At 38.2% G+C, this 15,400-nt stretch overlaps 1 protein-coding gene across 1 annotated transcript in view; it reads right to left on the bottom strand.

Moving 5' to 3' along the window:
- TMEM233 (transmembrane protein 233) overlaps positions 1-15,167 on the bottom strand; it is a 585,540-nt gene extending 570,373 nt beyond the window's left edge. The window contains exon 1 of the mRNA XM_044068579.1: positions 14,798-15,167. Coding sequence (XP_043924514.1) covers positions 14,798-14,977 — 180 coding nt within the window. The 5' untranslated portion in view covers positions 14,978-15,167. The remainder of the gene's footprint in view (positions 1-14,797) is intronic.
- Between the last annotated feature and the right edge of the window lie 233 nt (positions 15,168-15,400).

Here is a 15,400-nt window from a genome sequence, read left to right as displayed (position 1 = left end):
CTCATACTGACTAGACGTGAACAAGATGGTAAGACCCTTTCTGCCATTGGAATCTGTTTCTCTGCTCCTCAGGGGACCTTCTCCAGGAATCAAAGAGGAGGAAAGCAAATGTGATTCTGGAAATCACAGGGCCTTACCCCAGGACACTTCTTTGGACAGATGGTCCCCCTCCACATGGCATTGGAGGGAATCATTTTCATGGATGTCACTCTATAGGCAGTAGTGGTCCACAAAACCAAGGGTTTCATGGACCTTTCTCTGTGACATTCTTCCAGCACTCCTGAACAGTTGCCCAACTGCTACACTCTGGAGTTAGTCAGGGGGAACTTTCCCTGCACTTTCAAACCTTGCAAGTTATCACTTCCAATTCTTGGGTGTTAAGGATAATAATAAGAGGATATTCAATTCTCTTTCTAACAATGCCTCTTGTAAAAGGCAGCATTCCTGTAGTGCCACCCAATCAGTTAGAATCCACAACATCAGAAGTAGAAAAGCTGTTGGAAAAAAGAGTCATCCAGTAGGTCCCACTAGAAGACTAGATAGGATCTGGTGTCTACTGCATGTTCTTTTTAGTTTCAAAGAAAACAGGACTCAAATCAATATTCAACCAAAGTCTTTTAAACCAATACATGAAATGGACAAAATTATGGATGGTCATGATTCAGTCCATTTTGTCTCTATTCAAAAAAGAACAATTTGATGTGCTCGATAGATCTTCAAGGTGCCTACTATCACATTAAAATACACAGGCACTCCAGAAGATCTATTCATTTCAGGCTGGGAGCCAATCATTTCCAATTCAGAGCTCAGCCCTTTGGACTCACCAGAGCACCTCATGTGTTTACCAAATGCAATGCAGCAGTGATAACCTACTTCAGATTGTAGGGATACCAGGTGTTCCTGTACTCAGATGATTGGCTTCTTACAGCTCTAACCAAGGATCTGTTAATTCTCCAAACTGTCCCCAACTCAGACCCTAGAATTTATCAGATGTCAACTAAATACCACAACACAGATAGCCACTTTGCCTCCGCACAGGGGTCACTCAGTCCTCCAGTCAGTATTACAAGTACAATCCAATCCATCCTCTCCAGTATGATTATTTCTAAAACTCCTAGGGCTGAAGGCATCAGCCATCATTCTTATTTCTATGTCCAGATCTTATACTTGGGTTCTTCAATGGACTCTGCCAGTCCAATGGCCCCAACATTATCACCCTCTCAACACCCCGATCAGGATAATCTCAGTGTGCAGAACCCACATAGAATGGTGGATCATGTCCATAGCATTAACAACAGGATGTCCATACTCTTCATTTACCCATACAGCAGTAGTTACCATAGATGCTTCTCTTTTAGGGTGGGAGGGCATTACAAGAGGAAGCTGGTTCAAGGTACATGGACACAATTAGAGACCAACCTCTGCATAAATGTTCTGGAAATGAGAGCAGTCCTTTTGGCATTGCAGACACTTCAGGACTCTCTTCTAGTGATTCCAATTCAGATAGATAATATGTCTGTGGTCTGCTACATCAACAAACAGGGGGGAACCATGTCTTACCCACTGTGTTGAGAGGCCATGAAAGTTTGGCAATGGGGTGATGTCTTCCCATTGCTTTCTGCTAGCAATGTATATCCCATGGACTTCCAATGTTTTAGCAAGTAGATTAACCAGGCACATTATTTTGCCACACACATGGTCTCTCAATCCAACAGTGGTAAACTAAATCTTTAAGCAATGGGGCCAACCTTGTTTTCACCTGTTTGCCTCCTACCTGAACAACAAATGCAGTAGTTATTGTGCTCATATCCTTCCACAGGGACTGTCACCAAGGGAATCCCTGATCTACAATTGGCCCCCAGGTCTCCTTTCTGCATTCCCTCTGTTCCCTCTAATCATGAAATTCATTCAGAAAGCCAGAAGGGTCAAGGCTAAGGTGATCCTTATTGCCCCATATTGGCCTTGACAGGTTTGGTACCAATATCTTTGGTCTTACCTGCTCAGTCTACCTTGGATGCCAGCTTACAGGATGGATCTTATCTCGCATCCTTCCAAGCATCCTCTCCTGGACATAGAGACCGTAAAATTAACCACTTGGTTACTCCAGTTCTAACGATGGCCAGGGATGCCAGGCTTTCAGAACATGTCATTCATATATTCTCTGCATCACAAAAGTCTAACACCAGAAGACTGTACCAAAGCAAATGGAAAATATTTTTTTTTGGGTTATGAGGAAAGGTTTGGTCCCTTTCTCAGTTCCCCTTCCCTATAGTTTAGAATTCCATTATGAATTATTCCAAAAAGTTTCTAGTTTCTCAGCAATGAAAGTTCAACTGGCAGCCATTTCCAATTCCCATATATGCCATAATGAGACACCTATAGCTTTGTTAAAGCATCTAAGACCTTTCTTAATGGAACCTTTCTTCTTCACCCCTTTGCATTCAAGAACCTGCCCCTCTATGGGATATCACAGTGATGCTCCAAGCTATCACACGGTCTCCCTTTGAACCAGCAATGTCAGTGGATCTTAAGTTCTTGACATGAAAATGACATTTTTGATGGCAGACACTTCTGCTAAGAGGATTTCAGAACTACAAGCTCTTTTGTGTAAACTACTATATTTGCTTTTTTTTTGTCAAAGACAGAGTTTTCCTGAAACCAAATCCATCTTTCCTTCCTAAGGTGGCATACAAATCTAAGATAATTCAGACCATCAATTTGCTTATATTCTTTCAAATTTTTTCTAATAAAGGAGGGTATGCTTTTGCACTTACTCGATGTTGATAAATAGCTTTGATTTTATTAGCATAGAACTGAGGATTTCAAGAAATCAGACCAACTATGCATTGCATTTCTAAATCTAAGCTGGGACAGGGTGTTTCTAAAATCACTCTTCCAAGATGGCTGTCAAGCTGTATTTCCTTTGTTTATGAAAAGTTGGATCTAACTCCTTCTAAAATACTGACAGCACATTCGACAAGAGCAGTGGCCATTTCTACAGGTTTTCAATGTCAATTTCTGATTGTTGAGATGTGTGCAGCTGCTACCTGGTCCACAGTGCATAGCTTTATGTCCAACTATAAACTTTATGCACAATCCAGAGCTCATTTCTCGTTGACCTCTGCTGTTCTCAAGAACATCGTTCCTTAATTCCACCCACCTAGGGATTCTGTCTGAAAGGCTGAATCAGAAGAAAATGGACAACATCAGATATAAAAGTTATGTACTTACTATAACAATAGATCTGTGTGGTCCTATTTTTGTCTGATTCAACATCCCTCCCATCATCCCCCTTCCAAATTGTCATCTACAGCTCCTTGGAGAATGGGTAGCCTTTATGGCAGTCTAGTCATCTCTAACCTCAACAGGTTAGTTTCCTAACTATCCACCTGGCACCCTCTTCCTCTCAGTTTCTTGTTGGAATTTTTTTTATGTAACCATAATTTTATTACTAGTTACTTATATTCTTACATGGGGCAAACTCAATCTGAGGTAATTTAACAGTGGTGAGGGAATTATGGGTAGCAGAAGAGTCGGTGCCCTGAAGGTATGAAGGTGCTGAGCCTGGATCCGAATCCCAAAGGTTGCACCAGACGAAACTAGGACAACACTGATCTACCATTATGGTGAGTACATAACTTTCATGTTTGCATCATCATGCATTTTGTGAACCACAAAAACTATGAAACTCTAATGATTAGCATTACTGATGGACTGTAAACCTCAGTGACCTTTAACCTACAGAAAATGAGGCATGCGAAAGTCTGACAGTTTGTGCAGAGGATTAAAGCTCTAAACTCTTAATGAGCTGCTTCCTGTACTCAAGGATGCAGGATATGATTATTTCTATCTCCTTTTCCCTACTGTGCAATCTGAGCAAGTCACTTAACCAGACAGTACACCTGGAACATGAAATAAATATGTTTTAACAACAAATTTACCATCTGCCTAGAACCATCTTAAAAATAAACATGCATACATGCACACACATTTTGGATAACACAAACTGCACTACTTGTTGCTCTTTTCTTGGAGCAACTGGTATTATGCAGACTCTGAAGGAAATTTAGTGATGGAGGTGATCCAATCACAAAAACAGACTAAAGGTAATGGTCATTATAAGAACCTAACTCTCTTAATGTTATCCATATCAAGGCAGAATCCCTGCAAGCAGAATGCTGACATCATTCAAATAGCATGCTTAGATCCCCAGGTTCATAGGTTTTTACTATGCTTATGGCCAAAGGAAAGAGCCTACTAAGTTTAATGCTGCTGGCCGTCAAAATAATGGCTAGGAAATGGAACTCAAAAACAAAACCAAATGTAACAGAATTGTTGAATATTGTGAAGAAGATTAAATAGCTGGAAGTGGGATCTTTTTGAAAAGGGAAGGAGTAAACTATTTAGAAATAAATGGAATCTATGGTGAAACAATACATACAGAATAATGTTCAGGAGGTGTGATATTTCCAGAAAGGCAGGTACTGAGAAATCTGAGTAATGTTTATTTATTTTTTAACATTTGTTAACTGGGAAAGTCCAACTTGGAACAAAGCCAATTTTCAGCAGAGGCCAGGGGAGAAATGCTCCAGACACATGTCTTTGTAACGTGGGAGGAAACCCCCACAAATGCAGGGAGGACATGCAGACTCCACACAGAAGGCACCCCAGCTGAGAATCGAACTGGAGAACCTCTTGCTGTGAAACGACAACACTAACGCTGCACCACTGTGCCATCCTCTAGTTAAAATGAATAATTGTTAAGACAAAAATTATATTTGTATAATATGTAAAAAAGGAAAAAAAATAATGATTTGTTTTCTCTTTTATGACTTAATGTGCACTCATGCCACTATGTAATTGGGTTGTTAATAATAAAGATGTTAAAAAAGGCTTATGGTCAAAGGAGACCAATGAGAAATTCACATCACCCAATAGAGGTACTAGAATATGGAGAACTGCTGAACTGGATATTTTCTGTCAAAAAAAAAGTGAAGCAATATGTTGATTTATTTGATTATAAACTGCCCCCCATTCAAGTATAGTTCTTTCCACATAACTCCTAAAACCACAACAGAGCCTCCCCTTTGAGTACTACACTGATTCTTGTTTGAGAATACCTTTTTCTAAAAAAGTGTGATTTGTTCTTTGAGCAATTCCCACTTGCTGCACTTTGGCTTCAGGATTCAACTACAGCATTAGTTTTCATCTCAAGTTATTTACTTTGCCTGATGTTTGCATTTTTTCCCTGAATTTCTCTCAGTATGGACATTTTGATAGAGCATTTTCATAAAAACAATTAATTCCTGACATCCAAACATACAAACTATCTCTAATCAAGAAGACATGGCTTCAGAATCATACTGCAACCCCTTTTCTCTTACTTTCTTCTCAGTTTGGGTTCAAGAAATTGTATAATACATAGCTGAAGTATTGAATATTGCAAAACAGATAAAGAACTGGAAGAGGGTTCTTTAGGAAAAAGGAAGGGGCAGATTACATAAAAATAAATGGAATTTTGTGTGAAAATACGCGCAGAATAATGTTCAGGAAGAGGGGTAAGGTTTAAATGATGACAGGAAATGAGCAGTTTACATAATGCTGGAGTGAATTACAGTTGTTATAAAGAAGCTATTTATGTAACGTATAATGCACGACAAAATGCTAATATGGTTTGTTTTCTTTTTGGTTGGTGAATGTGTGCCTATGTCTTAAGCGATAATTTATTAAAGGTGCTTAAAAAAGAAAATGAATAATACAGAGACTGGTCTCACCTATGGATTTTGGAATCATATGAATGCAGTGGTGGAAAATAATGTTCTTGCTTTGTCCTTCTTGATATCTGATCAACATGTGACACTGTGAGCAATGACTTTTCCTCATCACTTGTATTTTCTTTGTACGGTAGGATGGTCCTCACCTAATGTTTGTATCACTATTCAGAGCTCAGGGAATGTTTTGTGGCTAATTTCTTTTGCCGTTTTCTTTGCCATGTAGAGTATCACATGTGGCAGCATTATCTGTGATGATTTTGTCTCTGCTAAAATTAAGATGCCATTTTAATTGAATGTCAGTACTGAATGTTGCCACAGTGTAATCAGATGATAGTCAGCTGCACTTGCCCTTCTTTCACAAGTCAAAGTCAAAGAAAGTCAAAGCATGATGTCAGTATGATTTCTGCTTTAGGATACTGAATTTTAAAAGTTTTGACATGGAGGTCTGCAGTTTGTGACGCACACTCAAACACACACACACACACACACACACACACACACACACACACACACACACACACACACACACACACACACACACACACACACACACACACACACACACACACACTCTCTCTCTCTCTCTCTCTCTCTGTCTCTATTACTTTTTAGCCAAGATCAGCTGGAATTAGAGATCCACATCAGCACTCCATTTCTGATTCATGCTTAAACTGAACTAAATAATTTCCAGTGCTGCAGCACTCAGTCAAAGCAGCCAAGTGCATCATTCCCAGCACTCATTCGAAGTGTCGCACATATGCTCGCTCTTGAACTTACTGCTACTACTCCATGCATGCTTTCTGCTACTATTCACTATACCATGGGGGTGGGGTGGAAAATGCTGCTACTTCCTGTACTGACTGTACATCAGGCTGTGGAACAGAGAAATATTGGTCTATGGAAAAGACAGAGACTTTTTTCTAATTGATATTCTTTGGGTCATGCTATAGGAATGAATAAGTTTTAAATTTTTTGTTGACTGGACATGGGACCCCTCGAAGCTTTGGGCACTGGGCAGCCACCCATTTTACCCCTATTATAATATGCCATTGAGCAGGAACTGGCTCTGGGTAAAATGTCAGTCCACTGCAGGGCACACATGCTCACACATGAGCATTCATTTGCACAGCTAGAAAAAAAAATTGCATCTTCAGTTAACCTTCCAGCATATCCTTGAACTGGGGAAAAACAGAGATACCAATGGAAACCCATGTACATATGATGGTGCAAAAAAAAAACTCCATACAGAAGGCACTTCAGCCGTGGAATGACTTGGGGATCTGAGCACCATGAGACAGCATATCAAAATGCAAAGACACTGTGACACTTATGCATACCAAATTTCTGCTCACAAATGATGTTACTGTGTGTTACTGAAAGATATTTAAAATCAGTCTTATGTTATTCTTTCTTGTGTAACATGATTTTGTTTCCTTTTGATTCTCTGTGCGATGTTATAATTTTTGATGTGCGGATCAGTGATTTGTGTGGAAGTGGGTATACGGTGTGTGCCATGTACTACATTGCCAGCATTACTTATGCTCTGTGGTACTGCTGTTAAAAATATGTAAGATATTTACCTTTGATTTCACTGTCTTTGGGAGATGCTTCTGATGGTCATGATGATGCAGATGCAGCAAAAAGTGAAAACTGCCAGATAATTTGCTGTTCTTACGTGCAGTACAATACAGAAATACAGATGAACTTAACCGAAACAAAAAGAAGTAACATCTGATGGCTTCTATCCACCTTTTTTATTAATTTTCTTTTTTTTTATTTTCTGCGTCATCCAAAAGTTAATCATTCTTAACACTATTAATGTTTCACCAGGAACAGCAATATAACTGATATTATTTTGGTTTTTAGATTAGTACTAAGCTAACTGTCCTTGCGAGCCATTTTAAGCCTAGCCAATTATCCCTTGTAAGGCTCAAACCCTGCATCTTGTATTTGCAAGGCAAACACTTTAACCATTAGGCCACCCTACCAACAATTCTCTTCCTGTGAGTTATTCATGATGAAATGTGGTGGTGAAGGTGCTGTCTCTGTCAAACAGGTGAAGAAGACCATGGAATAAAATATAGTAAAAAATGGAGTTTAAGCACCATTGCAAGCATTAGTATGTATACTCAAGTGGCTAAATATCTTTGTGTGTGCATGTTAAATGCCAGTGAATGACTTACCTGCATTTTACTGTATACTGCACATGTGGAAACAGATTCAGCCACCCAAGAATATATCTGTTTCCAAATGCATAGTAAATACCCACAATTTTGTGACATGCTGGCCTTTTACTGCGTGATGCATGAACAGATTCCACTACCCGAGTATAAACAAATACAGTAACATTTAAACACTTTATTATTTTATTAAAAATAGAAAAAATACAACTTTTGCAATTGCTTTATTCAGCACTTTAGCTAATTAAAATGAGTTAGCAGTACTGTATGTAACAAAATTCCTGTAAATGTAAATACTTTAAGATAAACTGACTGAGCAATATGTTGACTGGTCGGCCATAGAGCCCCTCCCCCTGAGCTGTGCTCCTGGGTGATTTCTAAATTACCCCTGTTATAATACACCACTGATTGTGTTTCCAAAGTCTGCATATTTTCTTTTCTTTTAAAAACATACGTTTTAACAACAGATAAGAATTGCTAGGCCTGACTAGTCTACCCTATTTTAAATGGTTCCATGCCTTATGGTCATATCCTGTTGGGATAAGTGCTACCTACCCTCTAATCCTGAAATAGGATAATGGTTATTTGAAAAGGAATAAGTGAGTGAATGAGTGAAAAAAGTTGCATATCATTAAGTAACAGCTATTTTTCTGTTACCCTCTTAACATTTGCCTTGTGTGTATCGTATTTTTAAATTCCATCAGTTTTGACCTTAAATATTTTTTTTTGGGGGGGGGGTGGCTTCAATTTTCCACAATCCTTTTGAGAAAAAACTTCCCTTATCTCATTATAGCCTAGTGTTGCCTCCAGGTACATCTGTAATTGTATCCTTCCAGCACCTCTAGGCAACTGTTAATATCGATTGTTCGTATTTGGATTGATAATTTCAAAACCTCACTACATACAAGCTATTGAAAGATTTCATCTTAAAGCTTACATGATGAGCAACACAACTGAACTGATATTTGACCTCTGTCTAGTGCTGTTTAGGAGTTATAATTTTTTTTTCAAATACTATTTATTTATGTTGTCTTAATTTTCACATTTTTCTAAATATCTCAACAACCAAATAACACTAACTTTACTGCTTAGCTTCAAATGAAATCTCAGAGATGGATGGATAAAATACTGCTGGCATTATGTGTGTAGCTTGAAAATTACTGAGATATTCTAAGTTGTTTACAAAATATTACACAATTCATATTTACTGTGTTTATCATGACTTATAAATCCATTTGAAGACCTATAATCTAATGAACACTACCACTGCAAAGATTTTTTGTGCTGAACAGTTTGCTTTTTACATTTATTTAGTAATCCTTATGGCTCCAGATAAATGAACATCTGTCTGCCCTGCCTAAGTATTCACAAGCCTTACCTTCTTCCAATGATTTAAGGAGAATGATTAATGGCAATATCTGATTTGCCTTCTGTTCTAATCAGTAATCCTGGCTGAATCCCAGCAGATCACATTGGTATGTCCTTGTGTACTTTCAGGAGTCCTTTTTGGCCTGTTCTTTTGTGACAGGTCTTTCATCAACCCTTTATCCTGGGCACTACAACTGAATAGATATGATAAAGTATCATTTGAGAATACCGAACAGAAAAATTCATTTAGTGCCCTGCTTGCTTACTATCCATGTCTTGCCTTCTGCATCAATTTTATTTAACTTTCCTCTCCCACTTCTCATCTTTCCCTGCTCTCAAATGTTCTGGAATGTGTATCCTGTACTTTCCTGTATTTCGCTTGGTCTGCGCCTTTCATGCTTCATTCTGCCTTAATTGGTGGTCTTTTCCGTCTTCCTGATTCATTGATTCCTTCTATCTCCTATGTTTTCCCTAAATCTTTGATGTCACCTTGTTTGAGACACACAGTGATAATACCTTCTTTTTATTTAGATATTTGTTGTGCACAAATATTATTGGTTCTGTGATCCTTGTTTTGATGTGGACCATTTGCTTCGCATAGTATCTTTAAGCCATTTTCCTGAAGTTTTCCCAAGACAGGATATGTATGTTTTATGGATGAATTATATTCTGATTAAAATTTTATCAGTCTGATTTAGTAGAATTTCAGTTCCATAGAATATCTCGTTTTATTATGTACAGATTATGGAACTTTGGTGGTTGGGAAATTTCCATTACAAAAAAGGCCGTGTGATTTTGGAGTTAGTATATTTAGAGGTGTGGGGTGTGGGAGTGCTTGGGGCATTGTTTGTTGTCATTTTTGGTGTGCCCAAGGCAGTATTTTGTAAATTTCTGTCCTCCTGAAATTAGGGACACTCAAGGCTTAACTGTCCTTAAACTGATTATGATCAAACTGTCTGGTGGCCACTTGATCCCAAATGGTTCCAGATATGAGGTACTGCAACATTTAAAAACACCAAATCCACCTTTTGTGGGGCATCAGGAGTAATTTTGTTGTTAGATGTACCAGCAGACAGAGTACTGTAATTAACATGGCATATTAATGTCCATCCCTTTAAGCAGAACCCCCCCCCCCTTTCTCTTCCATCCTAGGGACCCCTTCTATCATTGTTTTGCCTTTTGCCTCATTGTGACTAAGGCTTTTTGTATGTACCTTGTGTACAGATTATGCAACCATTTCTTTCATTTTCAGTGTGACCTAAAGTTATCACTTCTGTACCTTGTTTACTTGATGGTGCTGAAACTTTGATTCCTTATGTCATGTAGAATGATGCACCACCTCTTCTTTCTTAATTTCAGCCTCTCTGTCATTTTTCTTACTATGTATCTTTGTATGCTAACATCCCATTCATGGTTCTTCTGCACCACCATGCATCTCTCACTGCCATAATGTCAACAAAACATCAATCTGCTGTCAAAGGCATTAAATCAACCAACCTTTTGTCTAGATTCTGGGCATTGATACTTACTGCTTTCTATTTCTCCTCTGGTCCTTTCTGCCTCATCCATCACTGATCCCTTTATATGTTTTTAACTGCTGGACTGTTACCTACCACTACTGTATTCTGAGGGAAAAGAATATGGGTTTGCCAGCTAGTTTTGTGCTCCTATCCCTTGTTTAAATTTTGCATTACTCTTTTTCCATGTTTTCTTCTTGTTTTATTTTATGAAATGTCAGCTATTGTAACTTATTCCTATGAAAATTTTATTTAAAGCTGAACTGTATATCACATATTTGGGGAAAAGGGTGGCATACATACACAGTAATAAGTATAGCTGTAGTGAAAGTAAATTTAAATGAGACTTCTGCAGTTCCCAGCAGTATATACACCAGTGCCTGGCATTTCTACCATCCTCAGCTCTGTGCTACTTGCTAAGGTACAGTATTATTACAAGGCTCATGCCTTACTCTACCTCACCTCCACTACCTAGAATAAATAAAATTATTTATAGTTTTATATGATGCTCTTCCAGGTATACGTGACAGTGTTTATTTACTACTGTAGCTGTTCTTTCAGAAGGTTAGCAGAAAAACTGTAGAACTCAAAACAGCTGGGATAAAAAGCAACTGTTTTTTTAAACACCTTTATTAAGTTATCACTTAAGACATAAGCAATCATTAGAAGGCTCCAGGTTTTTTTGGGATATAAAATTAATGAAGATAAAACTTCTATAGCTGTGAAATAAGCACCTACACATGAATTGGTTCAGCAATACCCATAATTATGGGGACATGACAAAAGTAAGTTTTTATGAGTATGGGTTAAAAAAGGATTCTTTTATGGCAGCTAAGGATATGTGGGAAGAGACTAAACAAAAGATAATACAAAATCTGAGTAACTGGAAGCTCTTGACTATGTATATAGATAGTAAGAATCAAGTAGTGAAAATATTTTTAGTCCTTTTAGTTTTAGACACTGGTCAGGCATATTTTTATCAACCAGAGGAGAGGTTGTTAATAGTGATTAATAAAGAGTTGAAGGATTTTATTTGGGAGGGGAAGAGCGCAAGAGTCCAGTGGGATAAGTTGATCCTTCCAACAGAACAATGTAGGCTGTTATACATAACACAAACAGAAAGATACAGTTCAAAGTGGAAAGGGATGACGATGAAGCAGGCAGGAAATTCAAGAAATAAGGACAGAGTAGGATTTTGGATGCAGATCCTTAAGGAGAATAACAACAGTCATACAGAATATTATATTCAAAAACTAGCAGAAAGTATACTAAAAACTAAGCCAACACGGGAATGGAGAAAGGAGATTCTGCCGATAGGGATGTCTGCAATTAGGGGTACAGAGAATAGGCAAGACGGGGCTAGAATTTACTGGTAGAAGTTGGCAAAGGAGACAAGGTATTGGGAAAAAATTATTAGAGCAGGAAAGCTAATAGAATTGGAAGAGGCCAAGAAGACATTTGGAAGGCAAGCTAGAAACCGCCTTCCCTATCAGGGATTAATATCAGAGTACAGGCAAAAAGAAAAGGATAGGGGAATCTTAAGTGAAAGACCTGCACTGATTGAGTTTTTAGATGAATCTAGAAAAGAAGCTGCTCTTTTAGGATAATTAGTAGCGTATACAAAATACTGCACAATAACTATAGGAATCAAATAGAGGAGGTCAAAAAAGATTGGGAAAAGAGATTAGATAAGCAATTCACAAATAAACAATTGGAGGACATATGTATGTCTCCCAAATATGAAACAAAGTCTTAAAGATTTAGGATTTTTGATTGGTAGTGTTTTGCATAGCTGCTTTTATACCCCAAGCAGACTCCAAAGTATTCTTCCTTAGGTAGATGGCAAATGTTGGATGTGTGATGGGGAAGAAAGAGGTACTTGGGAACATATGTTTTCAGAATGTGATGAGTTGACAGAATTTTAAAAAATCCTACACAGTACTATGTTAGGAATACTGGGTGAGTAAATGAGTATAACTAATTAAATGATTTTTTGAGCTGGGATACAGGATCTGACTAGAAAACAGAAATCAAAGTATAAACCAACAGTACTTGAATTAGTGAATGTTGAAAACAAAATAAAATAATAGGAAGTAGGATCCTTAGAAAAGGGTAGGAGCAAATTACATAACTGAATGAACCAACGATCAGACAGGGCAATACTGTTGACTGAACAAAAGTGCATGCCTAAAACAATACTACTGCCTGAACCAAGGTGCATGCCTGGGACTGTACTACTGAGTGAACCAGGGAACATGCCTGGGGCTATTCTACTAACTGAACCAAGGAGCAGGCCAGGGACCATACTACTGACTGAACCAAGCATTAGGCGAGGGATCATACTACTAACTGAACCAAGCAGCAGGCCTGAGACCATACTACTGATTGAATCAAGGAGTAGGCCTGTGATTAACTAGTGACTGAACCCTGGAATAGACCTGGGACCATACTACCAACTGAACCAAGAAGGAGGCCTTGAAGCATGCTATTGTCTAAATCAGGGACTAGGCCTGGGGCCATGCTGCTGAGTGATCCAAGAAAGTGCATTGCAGCGACAGTGCTGGGTGAATCAGGAAGGAGGCCTATCACAAACTGCTGACTGAACCAAGGAGAAGATTTTCAGCCACATTCCTAACTAAATCTTACAGTGGGCCAAGGTCATGCTAATGACTGAAACCTGTGTCAAGTTGGGGACCACAGTTCTAAATGAATCACACAGCAGATATTTAGCCATGGTACTGACTGAACACAGGCCTTGAAGAGCTGATATGAGATAATACTGCTGACCGAACTTGGGGGTGGGGGCTGGAGGATAAATAGAGATCACAGAGACGTAAAGCTGTGATGCTAAAATTTTCAGCATGAATGAGCTAATGTATAGAGTAATTGTTATGTCCAATCTGCAGTGATTTAGAGATCAGAATAATTTGTAAGAGGATGCAGTGGTTAAGCCCTTCACTTCATGAATAACAGTCTTTCAGAAGTAATTTTTCATGAATTTTGTGTATTTGTTCTTGGAAATTTGCACATCTAAGACTCTAATGAAAGTATTATATGCAGGAATGCATGTGGATACTGGTGGCAAGCTGACTGGCAGAAGACTAGGTATTTCATCTGTCTGGTGTATTCTTTTCTAAAGAATATTATGTTTATGTCCATTCTGCTGGGCTAGTATCATTTATGCCTTTGTTGTCAGGGTACTTATCGCAGGTACAGTGTGGGGTGCAACAGTATTTATCTGATGTACCAATTGAATTACTGTTTCAGGCCATCAAATGGTCAGGTAAATGAAGAAAATGTCATTATGTAGCGTGGAGGTTAAGACACAGTCTAACTTGCATTGTCCTAGTAGGGCAATAGCCTGTTATAACTGCACATCCTCTTTTGTGATTGTGATTGTCTTCTTGTGTTGTCTGCAATTGTATAACGTAAAGCAGAATCAGTTACTAAATGCCATGTTGCTCTTACGATCATGTGCAGCTCAGATACTTTGGAACATAGAGTAAGCAATAACATCTCATGAATGAGTGTCAGAGGCAAAAGTCCCCAGTCTGCTGCAGCTAGTAACAAAACCAGCTTATGTGGACATTAAGGACTAATACTGGATTTTGTAGCAAAATTTGGCCTTCTAGTCTACTTGTATATTCCCATGGCTGTACTGTGGAGTGTCTGTGAATATAGGATATTGTTTTAGTGTGTCATGTGTCAGTATTAAAAAAATAAAAATAAATAGAATGTTATGGAAAGGAAAGCTCAGGTGCATTTTGCACAGTAATAATGTAGTCATCCTGGACTAGCAGTCACTTGAGTACTCACACATTTAACATTTAGTCATGCAAGTTCATCCTTTGTACGCTGTTTATATTAAAGATATATGCTGAGCAGAAAGATACTTATTTTACTGTATGAGGTATATTTCAAATTGAAAAAAAAATAAAACTTATCAGTGATTACTCACCATAATAGAGAAGACAAATGCTACAATGTTGATAGGATATGCTGGACAGAAACATGTTAAAATGGTGAGCAGTAGAAAGTTTCTTGGTTGGGGTTCTTGCTGGGTTTCCTCATCTATCTCAGTCTCTGGACTGTTCTCTAAAGCCCTTTTTAGATCAGAATTCACAGCAGCTTGAGACATGGAAGAATCAGGAAATCATAGAAAAGTATAAGAAAGTTTCTGTCCGTAATGTCCTGGTTCTAGTAAAAGTAGCTACTTGCAGGGACAGTCTTTCAAGGCCAGATTTAGAAGTAAGATGAGAAGTGACCTCCTAATTATTTTTACTGCAAAGTTAGTTCTGTCTTCAGGATGAGAGAAATCTAAGAAGGAGAAAGAGAAGCCAAGACTGAAACTCGAGAGTCAGAGGCTGTTTTGTGTCATGTGTGTTTTATATCAGTGCTATTTTAAACATCTTTTTTTATTATTGCTTATAAGAAAATCAGATTATTTCCTGAAAAAAATTCTTTGATAACTTTCCTGCTATTATTTGCACATGGCAAACATCCCATGTTTGGAGAATCAGTGTTGCTGTTCAAGAATTTTAAAGCCATTGAACTTAAAGAC

This window comes from Protopterus annectens, chromosome 4.part0 (assembly GCF_019279795.1).
Source record: "Protopterus annectens isolate FY-2018-M chromosome 4.part0, PAN1.0, whole genome shotgun sequence".
Lineage (NCBI taxonomy): Eukaryota > Metazoa > Chordata > Ceratodontiformes > Protopteridae > Protopterus > Protopterus annectens.
This window is presented reverse-complemented; position numbering and strand designations above follow the sequence as displayed.